The sequence below is a fragment of the Stegodyphus dumicola genome, chromosome 2, assembly GCF_044657685.1.
Source record: "Stegodyphus dumicola isolate Sdum_Otavi_A_Nest chromosome 2, ASM4465768v1".
NCBI classification, from domain to species: domain Eukaryota; kingdom Metazoa; phylum Arthropoda; class Arachnida; order Araneae; family Eresidae; genus Stegodyphus; species Stegodyphus dumicola.
In genome coordinates, this window is record NC_140769.1 from 87,591,910 (window position 1) to 87,610,177 (window position 18,268).

The window sequence follows — 18,268 nt, forward strand, 5'->3', positions numbered from 1 at the left end:
TAAAGCATTTGTTTACTTTCTGTCTATAACCATACGGTAGAAGAACAGTTTAGAGCCAGATTAAAAAGACCTGCAAATCAACTCTTCCGTCTCTTTCAAAAATAAGCAAAAAAGCGTTGAGTATTAAGAGCCTGTAATTATCTCTTTAGTCTATAATAATGTATGGATAAAAGTCAAAGTAAATGCCACTAATAACTAAAAGGAAAAAGGTAAGAAAGAAACATATGGATGAGAAAGAATGTTTTTCTTTGAAGTGATGTTTTTTTATTGTAACAACTGATTACGAGTCGGCTATAGGATCGAGAAAAGCAGAAATATGTAACATAATAGAGATTTCTAAGACGAACACTAAATCTCTCTTACGCCTTATTTTGATTTATTCAATTCATTTGGTTATACTTGAATCAGCAAGAAACTAGCTGAAATCTTATCAATAAGACGCTAAAGTCTTTATTATCGTATAATATCGCTTGTGATCTTGTTCACTATACATTCTTTCATTTTATATTTATCTCTATCAGCGCAGAAATCTGCTTCCTGAGTTTTAGCAGATTTATAATTATTTCATATATTTCAACATTACTCAATTTATCTCTCAGTCTCGAAATGCAACAGAAATCCATTTATCCGAAGTAGTGGGGACCGAATCATTTCGAATAATCCACAGTAATTACTTTTGGCAGTTCAAAGTTTAATAGACCTTGTATTTTAAATGTTAACTCTTTAGAAAAAAGTTATGTTCAAGTAATAAATTGACCTATCAGAGTACGTTTGTGCTATAAGATTTATCATAGACTTATCACAGGATTGAAATGATGTTTTGGGGAGGGTAGAAAGAGCACCAAGTGCATTGTATTTCATATTTTCATTTTCAGATGGTGCTGTATGCTTAATAACTGTAAAAATTAGCAAATTTGAATTTTTTTAAAAGACTACGCATCACTGAAACTTCGCGATAAGCTGCTACAATATTAGCAATACTTAAACATACCTAACTTGCACACCTCCAGCGATACTTAGACATCGCCATTGGGGGGTCGAACCTATGGAATACTTTGCATATCACCCGTATTTTCCCGCTGACTATTAATAATACTGTAATATGCTTGCAAATGAAATAAACGCTATCTTATTTTATTTTTTCTCATTCTGTTCTCACTCTAGAATCGCCATTCATCGGTAAAATATAAACTAAAATTTAAAACAAAATGTTTAGATTTCTAGGGCTCTTTGTAAGTATATAATATTTCATTAAATTTACATAAAGTTATTTGGTATTCCTACTAGCTTTTTCTTTTAGCTCAATCTGACATTTGCATCATGCTTCCGCTTGATGATTACTATGAATAAGGTATCTTCTAAAATTTAAATTTATTATTTTCGCCATGTATTGCTAGCAAGAAATTCAGGGTTCACCATTTTTGCATGCAATATGCTGAGCTTGTGAGCTTAACTCTAACACAGAACAATGAAAATGATTTTAAATAAAAGTTAATGACCAATGTTTGGATTCATCGGTTTAATGCTATTACTCTTCAACATTTTATTAAAGCTGAAATATGTTTAAACTAAGTTTTACTTCAAAATTACAGTTTTAGTTCAAGAAGGTTTTCTGTTTGTTTTTCTGTTAAGACGTCATAGCTGTAAATGGGCAAAAATATTTGCTAAATTACATCAAAAGATTTCAAATATAATCTAAGATATACAGTATCATAACTTTGTACCAACCACTTTTAAGATATTTTAAGGTAATTATCACAAAATGACTGTCCTAATAAACAGTAAATTTAATAAATTCTGTGACAAAAATTTCAATAACTTTCCACTTTTAGAAAAGTTTTGGAAATTAAGTGAGAAATATCAAAATATTTAAGTTCCTGATTTCCTCTGAATGAAGCACTGAATGGTTTTTTATTTATTTTTTTAAAGATGATTTAGCTAGAAGTTTAATTTTCTGAAAGTTACTATTTTCAGCTTGTGAATTTCGTATTCCATTAAAATACAGATTATTTCCACATCAGCGGAAAATTTTTTCTTCAAGTCTCGTATGTAAGCGGTCCATTGAAATAAACCCATGTTTACGCCTTGTATAAATATGTGTGTTTTTATTAAATAAATGCACAATGGTGTTAATTTACACTTAAATAATATCATAGTATTTTTTCCCATTCGGTTTCTCCATTGTAAACAGCTCAGTTTAAATATAAGGATTTATGCTCTATATCTTTAATTTCTCGGGTACTAATTTTAAACTAGTATACCTACCGTAACTGGAAGACTCGAAACTGTTTCAAGTACTAATCTGAAATCTACGTATGAAGATCAGATTGCACTTTCTTTTTAATATAATGATTTCTGTTTCTTAAATTTTAGCTATTTCAAAAAGCATATTTAATCTTTTAATATTTGAGTTGCAGCCAATACGGTATAGTGTTTAGGGAAGTCTGACTGCGATTCCGAAGGGCGGGGGTTCGAATCCTGGGGAAGTCATGGATGTAAAATTGTCTGTCCCTTCAATAGTAGGTAACGGTGGCCGCCTATTAGGTGCCTTCACAATAAAATGGCCACCACTTCTGGCCTTAGGAGTGGCCAATGCCATTATAGGCAAGTGCCCGCCATTGGGAAAAAATATTTGAGTTTTGGTATTCTTTGAGGTGTTGGACTGTAATCTGAAATTTTTCGAAGGCAAATTTTTTCTTATTCTGAATTGCTCTTTCCTTGATCTCTTTCTGATCGCATTTCTGAGCTTCAAACGTACCAAGCACTGCACCGCGCATAGCTCTCGAATTCCTACATGTGACAGTTGACTAGCCTTGCAGATAGTTTCTACCGAAAGTCATAAAAAGCAAAGCCTCCAAAATTTTCTTTCTTCCTCTCCTTTACACTTTTTTCCTTTAGCAATTAGCCTTACGTTCCAGTACTTGCACTTAGCATCATTAGATAGTAATCGCACTCTGTGCAATCGGAAACAGATTCTCTGCTTTCATATGCTTTAAAAAAAGTAAAAAACTAACAAACTACCTGAGAGTACAAACTGTAACTTTCTCTCCCAAACTGAACATATGACTGCGTACATTCGATATGTGGTTCTTTTTTCTCCTTTAAATGTTAAAAAAAAAAGAGGTGAAAAGGTGATGCTGAGTGATTCTGATGTATCATTAACCACAGATTCTGAGTCTAATTCTTACAGGATGATAAAAAATCGAAGTAACATACTGGAGTCTGCGAGTGGATGTGTATTCGATATTAACTTTTTTTAGTTCGTGAGATTTTATAATATGGGATTTAATGCTTTTTAATATAGGATTAAATCATTTTAATTTCAAAAGGTTTTGTCACGTTCAGTAAATATTCCTTTTTCTTGAAATATTGAAATAAAAAGCTGAAAAGTTGTAGAAGGCCTAAAATGTACACAATGTAATTATTATATTAAGCCTTACGTGGATAAAAGTTAAATCAACTTATTGAAATCTTTGACCTTTTATAGAACTGACAATAGGATCGAAAAGATGCGCCGATTGAGTAAAAGTCATTTAGACTGCGATAAGGTCCTTGGCCATAGCTATCAGTGCTATAGAATAATTTTAATTATTGATAAAGAGTAACTTGATAAATGGACGAAACATTCAGCGTAAAATTTAGAACTCAAAATTAATTACTGAATGAAGTTTTTTGTTTGAAACTTACACTATCTTTAAAAACATTTTGCTGTTTCTGCTATCTCTTGTTTCGCTTTCCTCTTGAAGTCGCAGTATAACAATGAATTTGAACCAGAAACATAATAATATGTGTTATTTTATGCTAATATTTGCATACAAAAACACGAAATGCATTATTTTGTGTTCTTCATTTATTAGCTATTATACCACCCAAAATAATTTTTCTAGAATTTCAAAATAATTCTTTACTATAAAAGTGCAAAATGATATTTTTCTCGCAATAATCTGTAACTTTATGATATAAAATGTTTAATAATTTTAAACCATTGAAAGACTGAATACCTTTAAGCAATCAGACGTTTGATTTTTATTCAGTTGTTTCACATTGTTTTAACCGAGGCAAAACTAGTCTAAATATAGACAGAATGGTTGTACAAATGGCACGCGTTCTGCAAGAATATTGCTCGGAAAAGATATTTCAGCAATAAAACGTTAGAAATTTAAAATTGTTAAAAACCCTTAATAGATAAAAAGAATGAAAAAGTATTATTATTAAAACGTATATTTCCCTCCATTTTTTTGAATTTCTGATCTTTTATTATCTTCAGAATCCACCATTGATCCTATTGATTTCAAGTGTTACGAAACATTGGGACCTTCAGTAGCAAAAAGATAGAATAAGTATTTTTATGTATGCTTATCCAAACTAATGAGAAAAACAGAGCAAAGTCCAGATGATTTTTATGTGTATTGCGTATGTTAACTAAGCGTTAAACTGATCCCATTTAATGCTGCTCCGTTTCTCACATTTTTAATCAGAACCGCAACATGAGCGATAAACGGGATGCTATTGCTTATATTACAGACTAAACAATACGTTTCGAGCCTATCTTAATAATACAAATATATGTAAATATTGTATTCATTTCTCAAGTTGTCCAAAACAATACGTCTATATAGAATTATATGTTTTGTAAAACATATGTATCAGATCATCACCCATCACCTTTCACAGTATTTTCAATAATTACAATTATTTTAAGTATCAAGAGTAATAATTGCACTTAAATATTTGTCCCTTTACTTTGCGCCTCTTATCTTAATATGTTTATTATTTTTCAGGAAAACGTAAGAAGATGGAAGGATATCGTCATCAGGGTCGACCTCTGTACGTAAGACCAACAACTGAAGCTTACGCTTACCAGAACCTGTATGGAACTGTTCGAGGACATCCAGCAGGAAAAGTTAGACCTTCGCTGGACCTTGATCCTGTACCATCTAGTGCGAGGAGTAAAAAATCTTTCAACTTCCTACCTTGGAAAAAAAGCAAGAGTAAAACTGACGAATCTCTGCCTACGGGGCATGGAACTTTATCTAGGCATAATAAGTATAAATTTGGATCTGTGTCTGCATTATCTTCTGCTGGACTTTACAGAGATTGGGATTCATCATTATCTTATACACCATCTTATTCAGCATCAGATCTGAAGCACGCATCTGTCAGAAGTGTAGATCCCAGAGTAAGAGGCCTCGTAAAATATCCTTGGGAAACATACAATGGTAATAATAATAACAATGATGTGGAAGCAAAAAATTGTAAAAACAATCGCCTCAGTAAAATACATAGCAATAAAAGACAAGATAATGATTTTGTAGATAAATCACCGAGCACAATTTCTCTTGATGATACGCCGTCTTTCAGCCCCTCTGTATGTAAGTGTCAAAAGAAAAAGTCGGGCCCTTTTGGAACTTTAAACTTAAACTCACTGAAATCAACCAAATGTAACTGTGGATTTTCTAGTGTTAGGTCTACAAGAGGATTTGCACCACCACCTCCATCAAGGAGAAGGTCTATACTTCCAGAAAAAGTAGACCTTTATGCCGTCCATGAAGAAGCTCAACCGACTTCCAATTTTAATGGCAATCGACGCAAACAAGAAAATATATATGATACATTGAGCAAGCATAGTAAAAATCGAGCTCCAGCTCCACCTTCACCTCAAGTAATAAGTTATGCCCCGATTTCTTCTCCTCAGTCCAAATTCTCGAAGTCCTTAGAAAAGTGTAAGAAAGATCCTTATAGTTCTATCGCATCTAGGAAATCTATTCTAGAATGTGATGTAACTGCATATGATTTAGTAAAAAGTTACCTTAAGGATGATTCTTCTAATGCCATCGACAGTGATCTAGATGATGATTTAAGCGACAATGTTATTGAAGCAAAGCGCGATAATGAAAAGGAATCTGCGAATGGATCCCAAAAGAGTAAAAGAGACTTGCTTCATGTTATGGACAAATCATACAAAGACAGTTCAAATAAATCTCCAAGCCCTGTGAGTTCAGAAAGTGAAAGCGGAATTTATTCCCAGGCATCCAGCATTCGAATTGGTGGACATGGAATGAAGATTTTTCAGCCGACGGAAGGTCTTGGCGAATCTCAGTCATCATCTGTGTACTCAGACGGTTCCAAAACTAACTCTGTTGACTCAAGAACCAGTAGCTGGAGCAACAGTTCGCTCTCTGATGATGGCATATATTCACTCCCTGAACCAGATTATGATGATGATAGAGATCTTAATGATTCTGATTCAGTTCTCAGATTTAACGATGACATCTATTCAACCCTTACGTCTTCATCTTCCCCGTCATTAAAGAAATATTCCAGTGGAGGTTGTCTGGATAAAACTGCTAACACGCTCACAAGTCAAGAACTTCGTGGTAGCAGTGAATCTCCAAGATTTCCAAATGTCCGCAAAGCAACTTCAATGGTTTCCTTAATTTCAAATCATGGAAGCGAGGACGGAACACTTAGGAGTCGTGGAAAGACGTCTCGTGATCTTGAACATTCAACAACTCCAACATCCGTGCCGCCGCCACCACCTCCCCCGCCACCGCCTCCACTACCACCACCTAATTTTTCTGTACGAAAATCAGTACCAGAAAATGAACCTCAGAATCTAAACGTTGAATCAGATGCCCCAACTAAAATCCAGAGCAAGAAATTTTCTGGGAATAACATTAGTTCTTGTATAGCCTCAGAACTTACCGAAAAATTAAAAAGTAATCAACCTATATTGAAGAAAAATGAAATCAAACCCAAGCAGCCACTGAAAGTGAATTCACATAATCCTTATGCAGAAGTGAAATCAATTCTAAAAAAGACGGGTGAGAACTTAACTTCCTCAAATAGTAATAACTCGAACTCTCCATCCAGTTCAAAACAGATCTTGTCTATCCAAGATGTGCAAGATACTAAGAAGAAGAAGAGAGTACAGTTTAAGTCTCTTAGCAATGAATCCTTAGCTGTCGAACACATTCAACATCAAACTCTCTCCTCTTCTGATGAAGAGTGGGAAGAGGCAAGGGAGAATTTTAGCAGTGATTCAATGCAAAAACCTTCAGTAAAACCTAATTCATCTGACTCCGAATTAAGGAAGAAGAATGATGAAGATTTTCAAACAGTTGAAGAGTATTTAAATGCTCAGAAAGAAGAAATTTCTTCGAATTCTAAAGCGAGCCCGAGCAAAACTAGTGGTGAAAAGGCAGAGGGAAAAGTATGTACATTTATATCATTAACTGGTGTTTATTACTATTTATTAGCATTTAAAATAAATGTAATTGTTTCAAAGCATATATAAAATCCTCTCTGATTAAAGTAAGCAATCGTACAATGAAAGCTCTTGCCAATACAAACAGCATGAGATCTTTCATTTACCTTCAGAATTATGAAATACAGTATGTATTTTCCCGCAAAAAAGCAACGTATAACAAAATTAGTTGAGTGAAAAATACACTCATTAATAGTATTTTCATATTTTAAGTTGTAACTAGGTCATTAATAGACTATTTTTAATTTCACACGGGCAAGTTAAAAAATAAGAAGGAAATACAATGTTTTCTTTTTGTAGAAAATTAAAACGGTAACGATAAATGTCGGCCGTGTTAGATCATAAACTGCTAGAAACCTGATGAAATGTACTTAATTCAATGGTATTTTTAAATAAATAATTTTGGATAACAACTTAGTAACTATCATATTTTTATCTATTCTATGACAACTATCATATTTTTATCTATTCTATGACAACTATCATATGTCTTTAAAAAATAACAATATTTCTGTTCGAAGGAAGTACTAAAAGTGAAAGGCAGTAGACAGATAGGATGGATAATGACGACTCAATTTTCGGCAAAAGTCGGTATTCTTTTTTAAAGAAAATAGGCACGATATCCCGCTAATCTGTGTTTTCGCAGAGTTATATGATGCTTAGAATTCGAAATCTTTATGAATTCTGTTTAATTTATCTATTACAATAGGAATGAATAAATATTTTTCCTTATGAAAAATTTGGACTGATTTTTTTTTAGCTTCTCGTAGGTTTAAATTACAAATGTACGTGCTTACTATTTTTTGCAATCACGCAGCAAATTTGATGAATGAAACTGTTAGTTCTTTTTTCCCTCTTTCCAAAATAGTTTTGAAGCAAATAATTAACGGCAAGTTCGCATTAAGACTGATATAATGTACAGTTGCGATTTAAATTTCTTCGGATTTTATAAATGCTTTGTAACTGAAATATTACACAATTCTTCTGAAGTCACTTTTAAGAATATTTTTTAAAAATATTACTTCTTATATATTTAGATCATTTTTTAAAACGAGTTTTTGACGAATTTTCTTATTTATGAATTTAAAATTTTATATTATTTTCTTATTTTAAATTGTTGAAGTTTTAAATTAAAGTTGAATTTTGATAACATTAATTATTGCGTATGTGATATAATGTATTCTATGCAATCTGCATTCAAAATTAAAGGTTGAGTTAAACACATATTTGGGAGCGTGGATGGGGTATTTCATGCATTTTACACATTGATTGTTAAATGTGAACACTTAATCTTTTGTAGTAAAAGCGAGGGATACTTATTTCTTTAATAATAATTTTATAAAGATTTGCAAATTCTGTGAAACTGAGATTTGAAGAAATTAATATTACTGTTCTTCCGCCCAGATGGGAAAATGGTTTGTGACTCTGACTGCCGAACCGAAGGGCCCGGGCTCGAATCCCGTAGAAGGCATTCATATAATTGATCCGTCCCTTTGTTGGAAACAATGGGGACCCACCTGTTAGATGCCTCCATAATAAAGAAACCACGCTTCTTGCCCTAGTAGTAGCTAACGGCTAGAGCCCGCCATTGAAAAATGCATACGTATACATATATGATATTTTGACTTGAAGAAGGTTGCAACGAATTAGCGTTTGGTGAGGCTGCGTAGTTAGAAAGATGGATGCATAAACCAAAAACTTCCAGACTTGGCCGTTTCGAAACATAATTTTAGTCCTTTAATAATGCACATCACATCACTTTTTTGTAGGCAAGGTAGTTTTAGAATATAGTTAGCAACAATAATTTTTATGTATACGGGTTTTAGATAAAGAACAATTGAGCATAGCCGCGCAAAGATTTTGCATGGCAGGAGAAGTTAAGAAGAATGACGTAATTTCTCGCGAAGCAGTATGTATACTAGGTAGGGTCATATGTACAGCTAAGCTGTGATTGGTTAATTTTAAGTTTTAGTCCTCTTTGCAAGCAGTGTTATGTAATTTGGAAAGATCTCGAATTTGGGAGAAAAGATGAACTTAAAGGGAAAACATAAGATTTAGAGTAGTTAATTTTGAAGTTGCTAATTATTTCTTAACGCAGCCATCGTATTTTATTATATCTTACATATACATACATATCACTTTTCCCAGAACAAACAGATCAAAGTATAGTACATGCTTCTCCTATTCAATCTAGTGATTATTTAAATATAAGGTTAGCAGTTCTTCTATAGAATTAATATCGACTTCAGGATTCTACATTTGAAGATTGTGCATAAATATAAACTTTAGTTAATATCCATATGTATAACTTAATTCGTTCTATGCAATTTTCGTACCGTCTTCATGGAATGAATATCTCTGTAAACCAATTATTCATTAATATTTCATGTTTCATAAATATTAAATACATTAAAAGAATAAAATAATGCATTTTCCCTCCAAAATGGTTACGCTCTATAATTACTGAAATTCAAAATTTGCAAAATTAAGTGCATTAATTTTTTGTAGGCGAAATTGCACTTGATATTTTGCAATAATGTATTGTTTATACTCTTTACTCTCGCCAATTGTATCATAAACGAACGCATTAAGTTTTATTGAAATATTTACAGTATTTATAACTTAAAAAGTTATGCAACTTTTCGAATGCATGTTTCTAGGAGAAAAGATAAATTTAGTATTTAGTTTTTAATTTTCAAAAATGCTTTTATTTTTCGAATATAATTTATTCTAAATGAAAAGAAATTGTATTTTGAGCAAAGAAAATACTGATTAATTTTGAACTGAAATAAAACTGTTAATAATTCTATTTCAGAGTACTTCCAAAACGCCTACTATTCCTAGACCCACGCAGCCCCCTCCACCACCTCCAAACATTCGAAAAAGTCCTGCGAAAGCTCCGCCACCCCCAAGACCCCTCAGCGCAACCCCCAAGAGCTTTTCTCACTGTGATCTCAGAGTTTCAACCTCGAGCCGGCCTCCAGGTAAAGACCCATCACGAATGCCAGGTCTGGTCAAAATAACATCAAGAGATCCATCCAAGCCTGGTCAAGTATCCCTCACTTCACTTAAAGGAAAACCAAGAGTGAGTGGAGGAACAGTATCTACAGTCACAGGTAAATGTCCTTTCATGATTTGTGTACCTGCTCTAGAAAACAATGTTGCAAAGAACCAAACGTATGGGTGAGAATAACTAATCTCTTGTAACTAAACAACCTTTGCATTTTTATTTATCTTTTCCTCAGTTACGATTATTTCAGGTATAGTTATCATGAGCTAAGTAACCGGTGATATATACTACTCTCGATGAAAATAAGAGGAAAAGTTATTTCTTCTAAAAATGTTTATGTGTAAAATAATAAAATTACCTATTTACTAACTAATAGGTTTTTCAACTGCTTTGCTACAGAGACATAAATATAATACATGCAACTTCATTATCGCCCCTCACTTCGTTACAAGAGACGCAAACATGGAATAAAAATATGTTCTTTTTCGATAGTTATAACCCCTCAAACCTTTGGGCGGACTCAAGAATATATATTACGTCATCGATAATTCATTTTGCATAATCATGTATAGTATTTTATAATCGCAGATCGCAAAAGTATCGGATTGAGGTCTAATGCAGACTAGTCTGCAATACGATACCACTGCAGAGACATAGATATTATTACGAAATGCCCAGCTGTGGTAAGATAGCTTCTCGCAAAGCGAGTTAGGGGTTGCCAGAAAGCGGCAAGGAAAGACAGCGTTGCCATATTTAGTGCGAAATCGCCTATCTGGCGGTAAAATTTGGCGATATGCCATAGGCGGAGCGATAACATTCTAGAATGAATTCTTACCGATTTTCAACAGATGTGCTGGAAGGCAGGTCAAAAGCTATATAAACCCTGCCTGTACGAGGAGTAGCAGTTTATCTTGAAGAGTATCTTTGAGTGTGTTGATTTCAGTAGTAGTACTTAGAATTCAGAGATTAGCTTGACAACGATCGCATGAGTCGGAAGCTGTACTTTAGTGCTTTGTGGTGAAGCTGTCTTCACCGTCGTAGCCTGAAGGGTGTTGTTGCTGATTGTTTCAGCGTGTTTAGCATAGTCTTTACGACGACTGTAAACGTGTTTTTGAAACTATATTGAGCATACTGACGAATAAATTGTAATTTGATTCTTCATCAAGTGTTTTAATCAATCACTCCAAATCCAGGAACCCATAGAACGCAACAATATTATATACATGACACCATTAGCGTCCCCAGAATCCAGAATCCATTACCAGAATCGAACCGGAAAGAAACTATTTGTGTTCAATGGTTTCTTGGCAAAATGACATTCCTGCGAATTATTTTACATAAATCCTAAAATTTATCATACGTACAGTGTATTGGTTAAATATTACAGATATAAAAATATGGGAACACAGACTGTTAATTACAGCTTTTAAGGTAATAATATTTTACACAGAATATCACTGTTATGTAATCACCGAAACATAATCATCTGCAGATACAAAAAAAAAAAAGAAAGCATTGTGATATCTGATTGAATTGAATGCTGATTTTTTACAAGCCAAAAATTTTTGTGTGATTCAAAATGTTCAATCTTGATTTTTTTGCTATGTCGATATTTTGAGCCTTTTCCCATCGATGTATTTATTCTCTAAGTCAGTATTTTAGTTACTAATCTGTGTAAAGAAATTTTGAATGATTCCTTGTAGTGGTAGACCCTTGTAAAACCGACATTCCTTCTAGAATGAATTTTGAGCGACTTTAGTCCTCTTACCTAATTTCAACCAGCTTTTTCTCCCAGAAGGTATAAAAGAGAAGGCATTGTTGTAACTGTCCGTCACCCCCCTTCATAGGAGGCAATGGTGGCCCACATATTAGGTGCCTCCATAATAAAGAGACCACCACATCTGGCCTTAGTATATATTAATGGACTCTGTTACAAAATTGTAACTGTTCAAAGTCTGCCATTGGAAAAAAAAAATATATAAAAATTTCTTTTGCGCCTGCAAAAACTGAACAAATTGCGTCTTGGGATCTAACCCAAATTAACTCAAGTTTCCTTTTGAAATTAAGTTTATTTACAGTTTAAATTGATTTGCAATGTGACTTATATTAAAATAATTATATAAAAAGCTCACATGATTAAACTTGAAAGCATGCATATTTTATATACCAGCCTTTCCTTAACAGAGTCCTTTCCTGCATTACCAATTCTCAAAGTAATAACTAAAGAACATTGTCTAACTTTCTTGTTCCTTTTTCCTTTGTAAACGTCATTATTCGTGAATAGATTTCCGAATTATCTCTTAGTTTTTTCCATTTCATAAGTAATAACAAAAAGGTTTTTTGAAAATCTATTTGCTGTATTTCGTCACCCAATAACTGAATTGCGTGTGACTTGAGATCTTTCAAATAAGAAGGTCGTTGGAAGGTATTTCTTTATTTTGAAAGTAACACCGTTAAAAGAAATTCATTTTAGTGCCTTCACGTCCGAAAGAACGTATTGTGGGCAGATCTGGTTCTTGTTATAATTGGGTCATGGGCAGGACAAGAGAATTGTAGACTTTGCCCGATGAACTGGTTTTCCGAAAGCAAACATAAAAAAGAAGCAATTCGTCTGTAGTACTTCTACCATCTGCTACTCAACTTTGCACAGCCATAAGTGTACATTTTATTAACATCTGTCCTTTCTCCCGCTTGCGTGAAGAGATGCCTCCATGAGGAAATAACTGTCGCTTCGTACAATTTACGAAGGTAGCGGGTTTACTAATAAGAGTCTAGTTTCAAGTGATGAAAAGTATGAGCATATTTAGTATTTTAAAATATTATTAATTGGGAATTTTCTGATTTCCTGGCTTCTAAGCTCATTGTTTAATTTTAGGAAAATTCCAAAAAAGGATCTGTTTTACTGCAAGTCGTAAAACATTGAAGTCATTTTATATCTCTAATGCAAGTTATTTCTCACATACAGTAGAGAAAGAGAAACCGGTATATTAAAATCTTCGGATGTAGAACATGCCTTTTTGCCTATCACATACCTTGTGAACAAAATTTGGAAGATAATCAGTTAGAATGTTTAATTAAACACACAACCGAAATAATAATAAGTGTAATTAGTATTTTTTTATGATTAATTTAATCAATTTTAGAATGACAGGATCTCAATTAGTAGTAAGTAGGGACAGTCAATTAGTAGTGGGAGGAGCGATAATATCACTATCTCAGAGAAATATAATAACGAAAAATCGATATGAAAAATGATACATTCGGTTATTAATATCAACTGTTTTAAAAATTACATTTGGTGCCCTTCATAGTTAGTTTTCTGTTAGCAGGCTAAGAGGTTAAGGTCTGTGCTAAAAGGAAAGCTCCCCTTCAAGTGCTATTAGACTTATAAGGTATTTCTCCCGCCTTCCTAGCGTGCCTTCGTGGTGTAGTGGTCAGCACTCTGGGCCGGTATTCCAGAGGTACGTGGTTCGATTCTCGGCGAAGGCAATTGCTAATTTTTCATCTTGCCTGCTTTAAAATATCCTAATGTCTCTACAGTGGCGCCCGAACTAAAGGGTGTTGGATGACGATTCTCCTCATCCAGGATTTGGCGATTGGGTCCCCTAAAGACCCCAATCGCCCTTTAAAAGGGGGAGTATATAATGTATTTTTCCCGCCTTCCTCGAGTGCCTTCGTGGTGCAGTGGTCAGCACACTGAGCGGGTATTTCAGAGGTCTGTGGTTCGATTCCCGGCGAAAGCGATTGCTCATTTTTCAATTCTTCTGCTTCCAAAAATTACCTAATGTCTAATCTTGATTCACAAATGCCTTGGATCGTGAAGAAATAGGTTTAGAAATAAATTTTGCAATCAAAACATATCTTGCATGATGGAAGATGTCACGAAATGCGAGCAAGTAAGCCGGCAACAAATGATATTCGAAAATGCAATTAATGCAGTAGAAGAAATGTCTTTAGAAGATTAAGACGAAAGGAAGGTTTTGCTAGTTAACTGATCCGCGAACGTTTGTGCAAAGTAGGTAAAATGGAAAGGTTCATAAAACATTATCACCCTTATAAAGCAATAGTAAGCCGGAACATAAATATTTACTCTAAACAATGTCATGCCTTCTTTTGGGAACTTTTTAAAACTCAGACAAACATAAATCATAGTGACAAATTTTTAATGAGACAAAATGAGCAATTCACAGGTAGAGCTAATAGAAAGAGAAACATAAAAAACAGACAGCAGCTACCTTTTATTTTTGCAGAACAGGCTATCACTTTCAAACAGTAATATTTTGCGCTTTTAGGTTCTGCATCATTTTATACTTATATCGTCAAATTTCCTTCGTAGAGATATGATAAAATTTAATTCAGATTTCCTATTTTTATACGTTTAGTATTGTGTTAAATATTATGAATTATATTTAAGAAATTCAATTGATTTCGTATTACGAACTTACAGTCGAAGTACGTTTTTCCAAGCAATCATTTGGGATCCAGCAACGGATTAATTCATTTTTACGTTAGTTACTACGGGAGAAAAATTGTTTTGATTTACGAATTAACTTTAGGAATGAATGAAGTCTGTAAATCAGAATTTCAAGGTACTTAAAACCACTGAATTTTCTGCAATTCAACAATCTAGTCAATTGTATATTTGGGATGTGCATTTCTTCCAAGAATAACCGCCATCTCTAGAGTTAAAAAAATTAAATTTGTTTTATTTTGGAGCCTTAAGACATTCAGGAACGCATCATCGTGTAATAATAATTTGCATTGGGACAATCATTGTCTGCAGAAATTTAGAAATACGAGGATTTTTAATGATTTATATGTTTGATGCGAATTTTTATTTCTCAATATTCTCATAAATGGGTTTTTGGAATACAAAAATTATAGTTTTATTCGAACACGTGTTCTTACCAATCATTTTTACAATGCTGTAAACCGGAAATGATTTTCCGTAAAGACGATATAGTATTAGGGACTTTAGCTTTCTTATAGTAAGCCGTAACTGCCTTGTTTTACTAAGTACTAATCTCATCTAAACATTGTTTTGTTTCTCTAAATGTGACTTCTACGTTTTTATCTTCCAAACCTACCACTGACCTTAATTATATTCAGAGCTTAAGCAGTCCTGTGTACATAATATAACAGTCCAAAGAATAGCAACACTTCATAACAATGACTTCAACAGATGCTTAGCAGACAGCTGCTACAACATAGCCCAACCTTTTAAGATCGTGTGTTTGATCATACTGATTTGCGATTCTAGCTGAGGAAGGAATACGGGGAGATTAATTCAGACCACAATTTTGTCCACGCTAAGCTATACTTGTAGCATTCTTTCTGGGGCCAAATACGTAGATATAGTTGAATGATGGTAATTTCGAATGAATACCTGCAGGATTTGTGTAGTTTAGCTTTTTCAGGTTATAGGCTTGTTGCATTGAGCCAAGCTCTTAGTGAGTGTTAGCCACTAAATACATCTAGATTGAAATTAAAACGATAAAATGCTGAGGAACATAAGTGATGCAGAAAACACATTAATGACATGCACGAAGTGATTGTAAAGGTAAAATGAATAAAACTTCAATTTAGAAAACGCACGGTCGTGTTAAAATAAACAATAAGTTACATGTCAGGGTCTAAATAAGCTACAGATCGGGTAATCTAGTGCTTTCGGCATACAATTCTTTTTGGGCACCCCTTTGCCTCATATATTGCTTTTATGACAGAAAACCAAGGATATGTTGGTTTTCTGTCATAAAAGCAATGCGATGCTTCCGAATCAACCAACCTCCAACTATTGGTTGATTCGGAGGCATCTTAAATTCTTGGGGTGTTAGCCTAGACCTTCTGATTATAGATCCTGCTTCATCTTAGTCAGTACATTGAATGTAATAGACTTTTGCACTATCTTTAACTAGATATTTTAATTTTATAGATAATTTTCGCTTCTTTGGTGGGAGGGAGGAAAAGAACTTATTTTGTTTATCAATCGCTTTATTTGTGCATAAAGTAATGTACAAATAAAGCGAGTTATTGATTGAGTAGTATTTATTGATTAGTAAAGTAATATTTATTGATTGCGATTAATTAGCCTCAGACAACGTTTAGACTTAGCTATTGCTATGTTAGGCCTAACTGAGGCATCCACATCGAATACCAAAAAGAATGTTTTAGTGTTTAGTTAATTAATTTATTTATTTATTTTGTTTCAGATTCTTCTCATTCTCTCAAAAGGGAAAATGTGTCAACGCTTCCAAAAAACGGGGTGTCTTCCCCCGCCGCTAGTCTCGAGGCCACCACCTCTCCGCGGGGGAAGTCCTTCACAGACTCTGGTGACCACTCTACTTCTGAAACACATCTGAATGCAAATGATTCGAACTCTGATGATATTTATCAAGATACTGCAATAGATATCGCCACACTTCAAGATGATAGTTCCTCAGAATCTTCATATATGTCGTTGACAATGGATGAAAACTTAAATAATGAAACTCTGAAGATTATCGATACTACTAGCACCGTTTCTGGGGAAACTCAGAAGTCTGACAGCATTTCAAATATGTTAGGAAATGACCGAATAGTAAAAAAATCATTAAATATTTCACCATCTATTACCTGTACAATAATCACAAATGTTGCTGCTGATATTCCCAATTCTAATTTATTGAAACTTGAACAATGGCAATCTCAAGAATGTTCCTTAAGTCCTCAAGTGGAGCTGTATCATAAGGTACTGACTAAACTTTTAATAAGATCCTAATTAAAAAAAATATTTTATTTTATCTTTAAAATCTGAACTTAATGAAATTGAACTGGCAAGATAAAAACGAATGCTTGTAGAATTTTTCTCCTTGCAAGCGTAATCCTTAATGTATCAGAAAATTAAAAAAAAAAAAGTATTATTTAAAATCTTATTTAATACGCGATATAATGTGTTGCAAATAATGATAATGGCTGAAACGGGATAGTTTAATAAAAATTATTTTAATTCCAAAAAATATAGTTCTGCAGCACAATAATTTTGACAATTTTATGCCTTGCTATGTTTATTGCATTTTTATTCACCATTATAATGTATATTTAATTTCATTAGAACCCAGAGTGTTTGTCATCAGAGGAAGAAGATATTTCTGCCGAAATCGAAGGTCCTGTGTACAGCAAACTGTTATACGTTCCCCAGAAGTCTCCATCTCCTCCCCCACTACCAAGTAGTTTACCTCCTTTACCACCTAAGAGGTCTCCTCAAACTACCCTAACCACTGTAAATGTGCCTCGGGATTTAAAAAGTAACAACCTTTCTGAATGGACGCATGGTTACCCAAATAAAGTTGAGGATGACAACTATGATACACTGCCTGCACGAGATACATCAAACTCGTCGGAGATTGACTGTCAAATCATTTATGAGAGCAGAAGGTACAGTGATACAGGGGCTACAGTCGTAACTATATCCAGTGGTGCAGAAGACACGGCTTCAGAACACATATATTCATCCTTAAACTCTGAAGCTATTTACGAAGAGCTGCCTGATTGGTCTAAAAACAATACTGAGGACACAGGTGAGAGATTTTTATTTTATTATCAATGGTGTAACAAGTTAAATCATCATGTAATTAAATTTTGAAACACATAACTATTTTAGCGAGAACATAAATAGCAGACAATTTCCTTTGAAGTTGTTTTCAAAAGCAAAATTAAATAAGTAAATATAAAATGTTTTATTAGATTATTTTTATTAGGTTAATATGTTAAAAATTTAAGTTTCTGGAATAACTAGACGTATCTTTTAACATAACCCAGTAAATAGTCGAAATTTATGATCTCCGAAAAGCCTATATTTAATATATATAATAATAATCGGATACATATTACATTTGAAAACTAATAATGTTCTTTGTTCACTTCATAGAAAAACCACTGATGTTAACAGGAAGTTTTGTGGCCGTCGTAGAATGTTATTTGTAAAACATATAGTACATTGATTACGAATCACT

At 33.5% G+C, this 18,268-nt stretch overlaps 1 protein-coding gene across 2 annotated transcripts in view; it reads left to right on the forward strand.

The window, feature by feature from the left end:
• LOC118181707 (uncharacterized) overlaps window positions 1–18,268 on the forward strand; it is a 222,671-nt gene that overhangs the window by 150,655 nt on the left and 53,748 nt on the right. For both annotated transcript variants that reach the window (XM_035350900.2, XM_035350899.2), the window contains exons 2-5: window positions 4,782–7,213; window positions 10,083–10,383; window positions 16,487–17,004; window positions 17,368–17,833. In XM_035350900.2, the coding sequence (XP_035206791.2) occupies window positions 4,796–7,213; window positions 10,083–10,383; window positions 16,487–17,004; window positions 17,368–17,833 (3,703 nt within the window). In that variant the 5' untranslated portion in view covers window positions 4,782–4,795. The remainder of the gene's footprint in view (window positions 1–4,781; window positions 7,214–10,082; window positions 10,384–16,486; window positions 17,005–17,367; window positions 17,834–18,268) is intronic.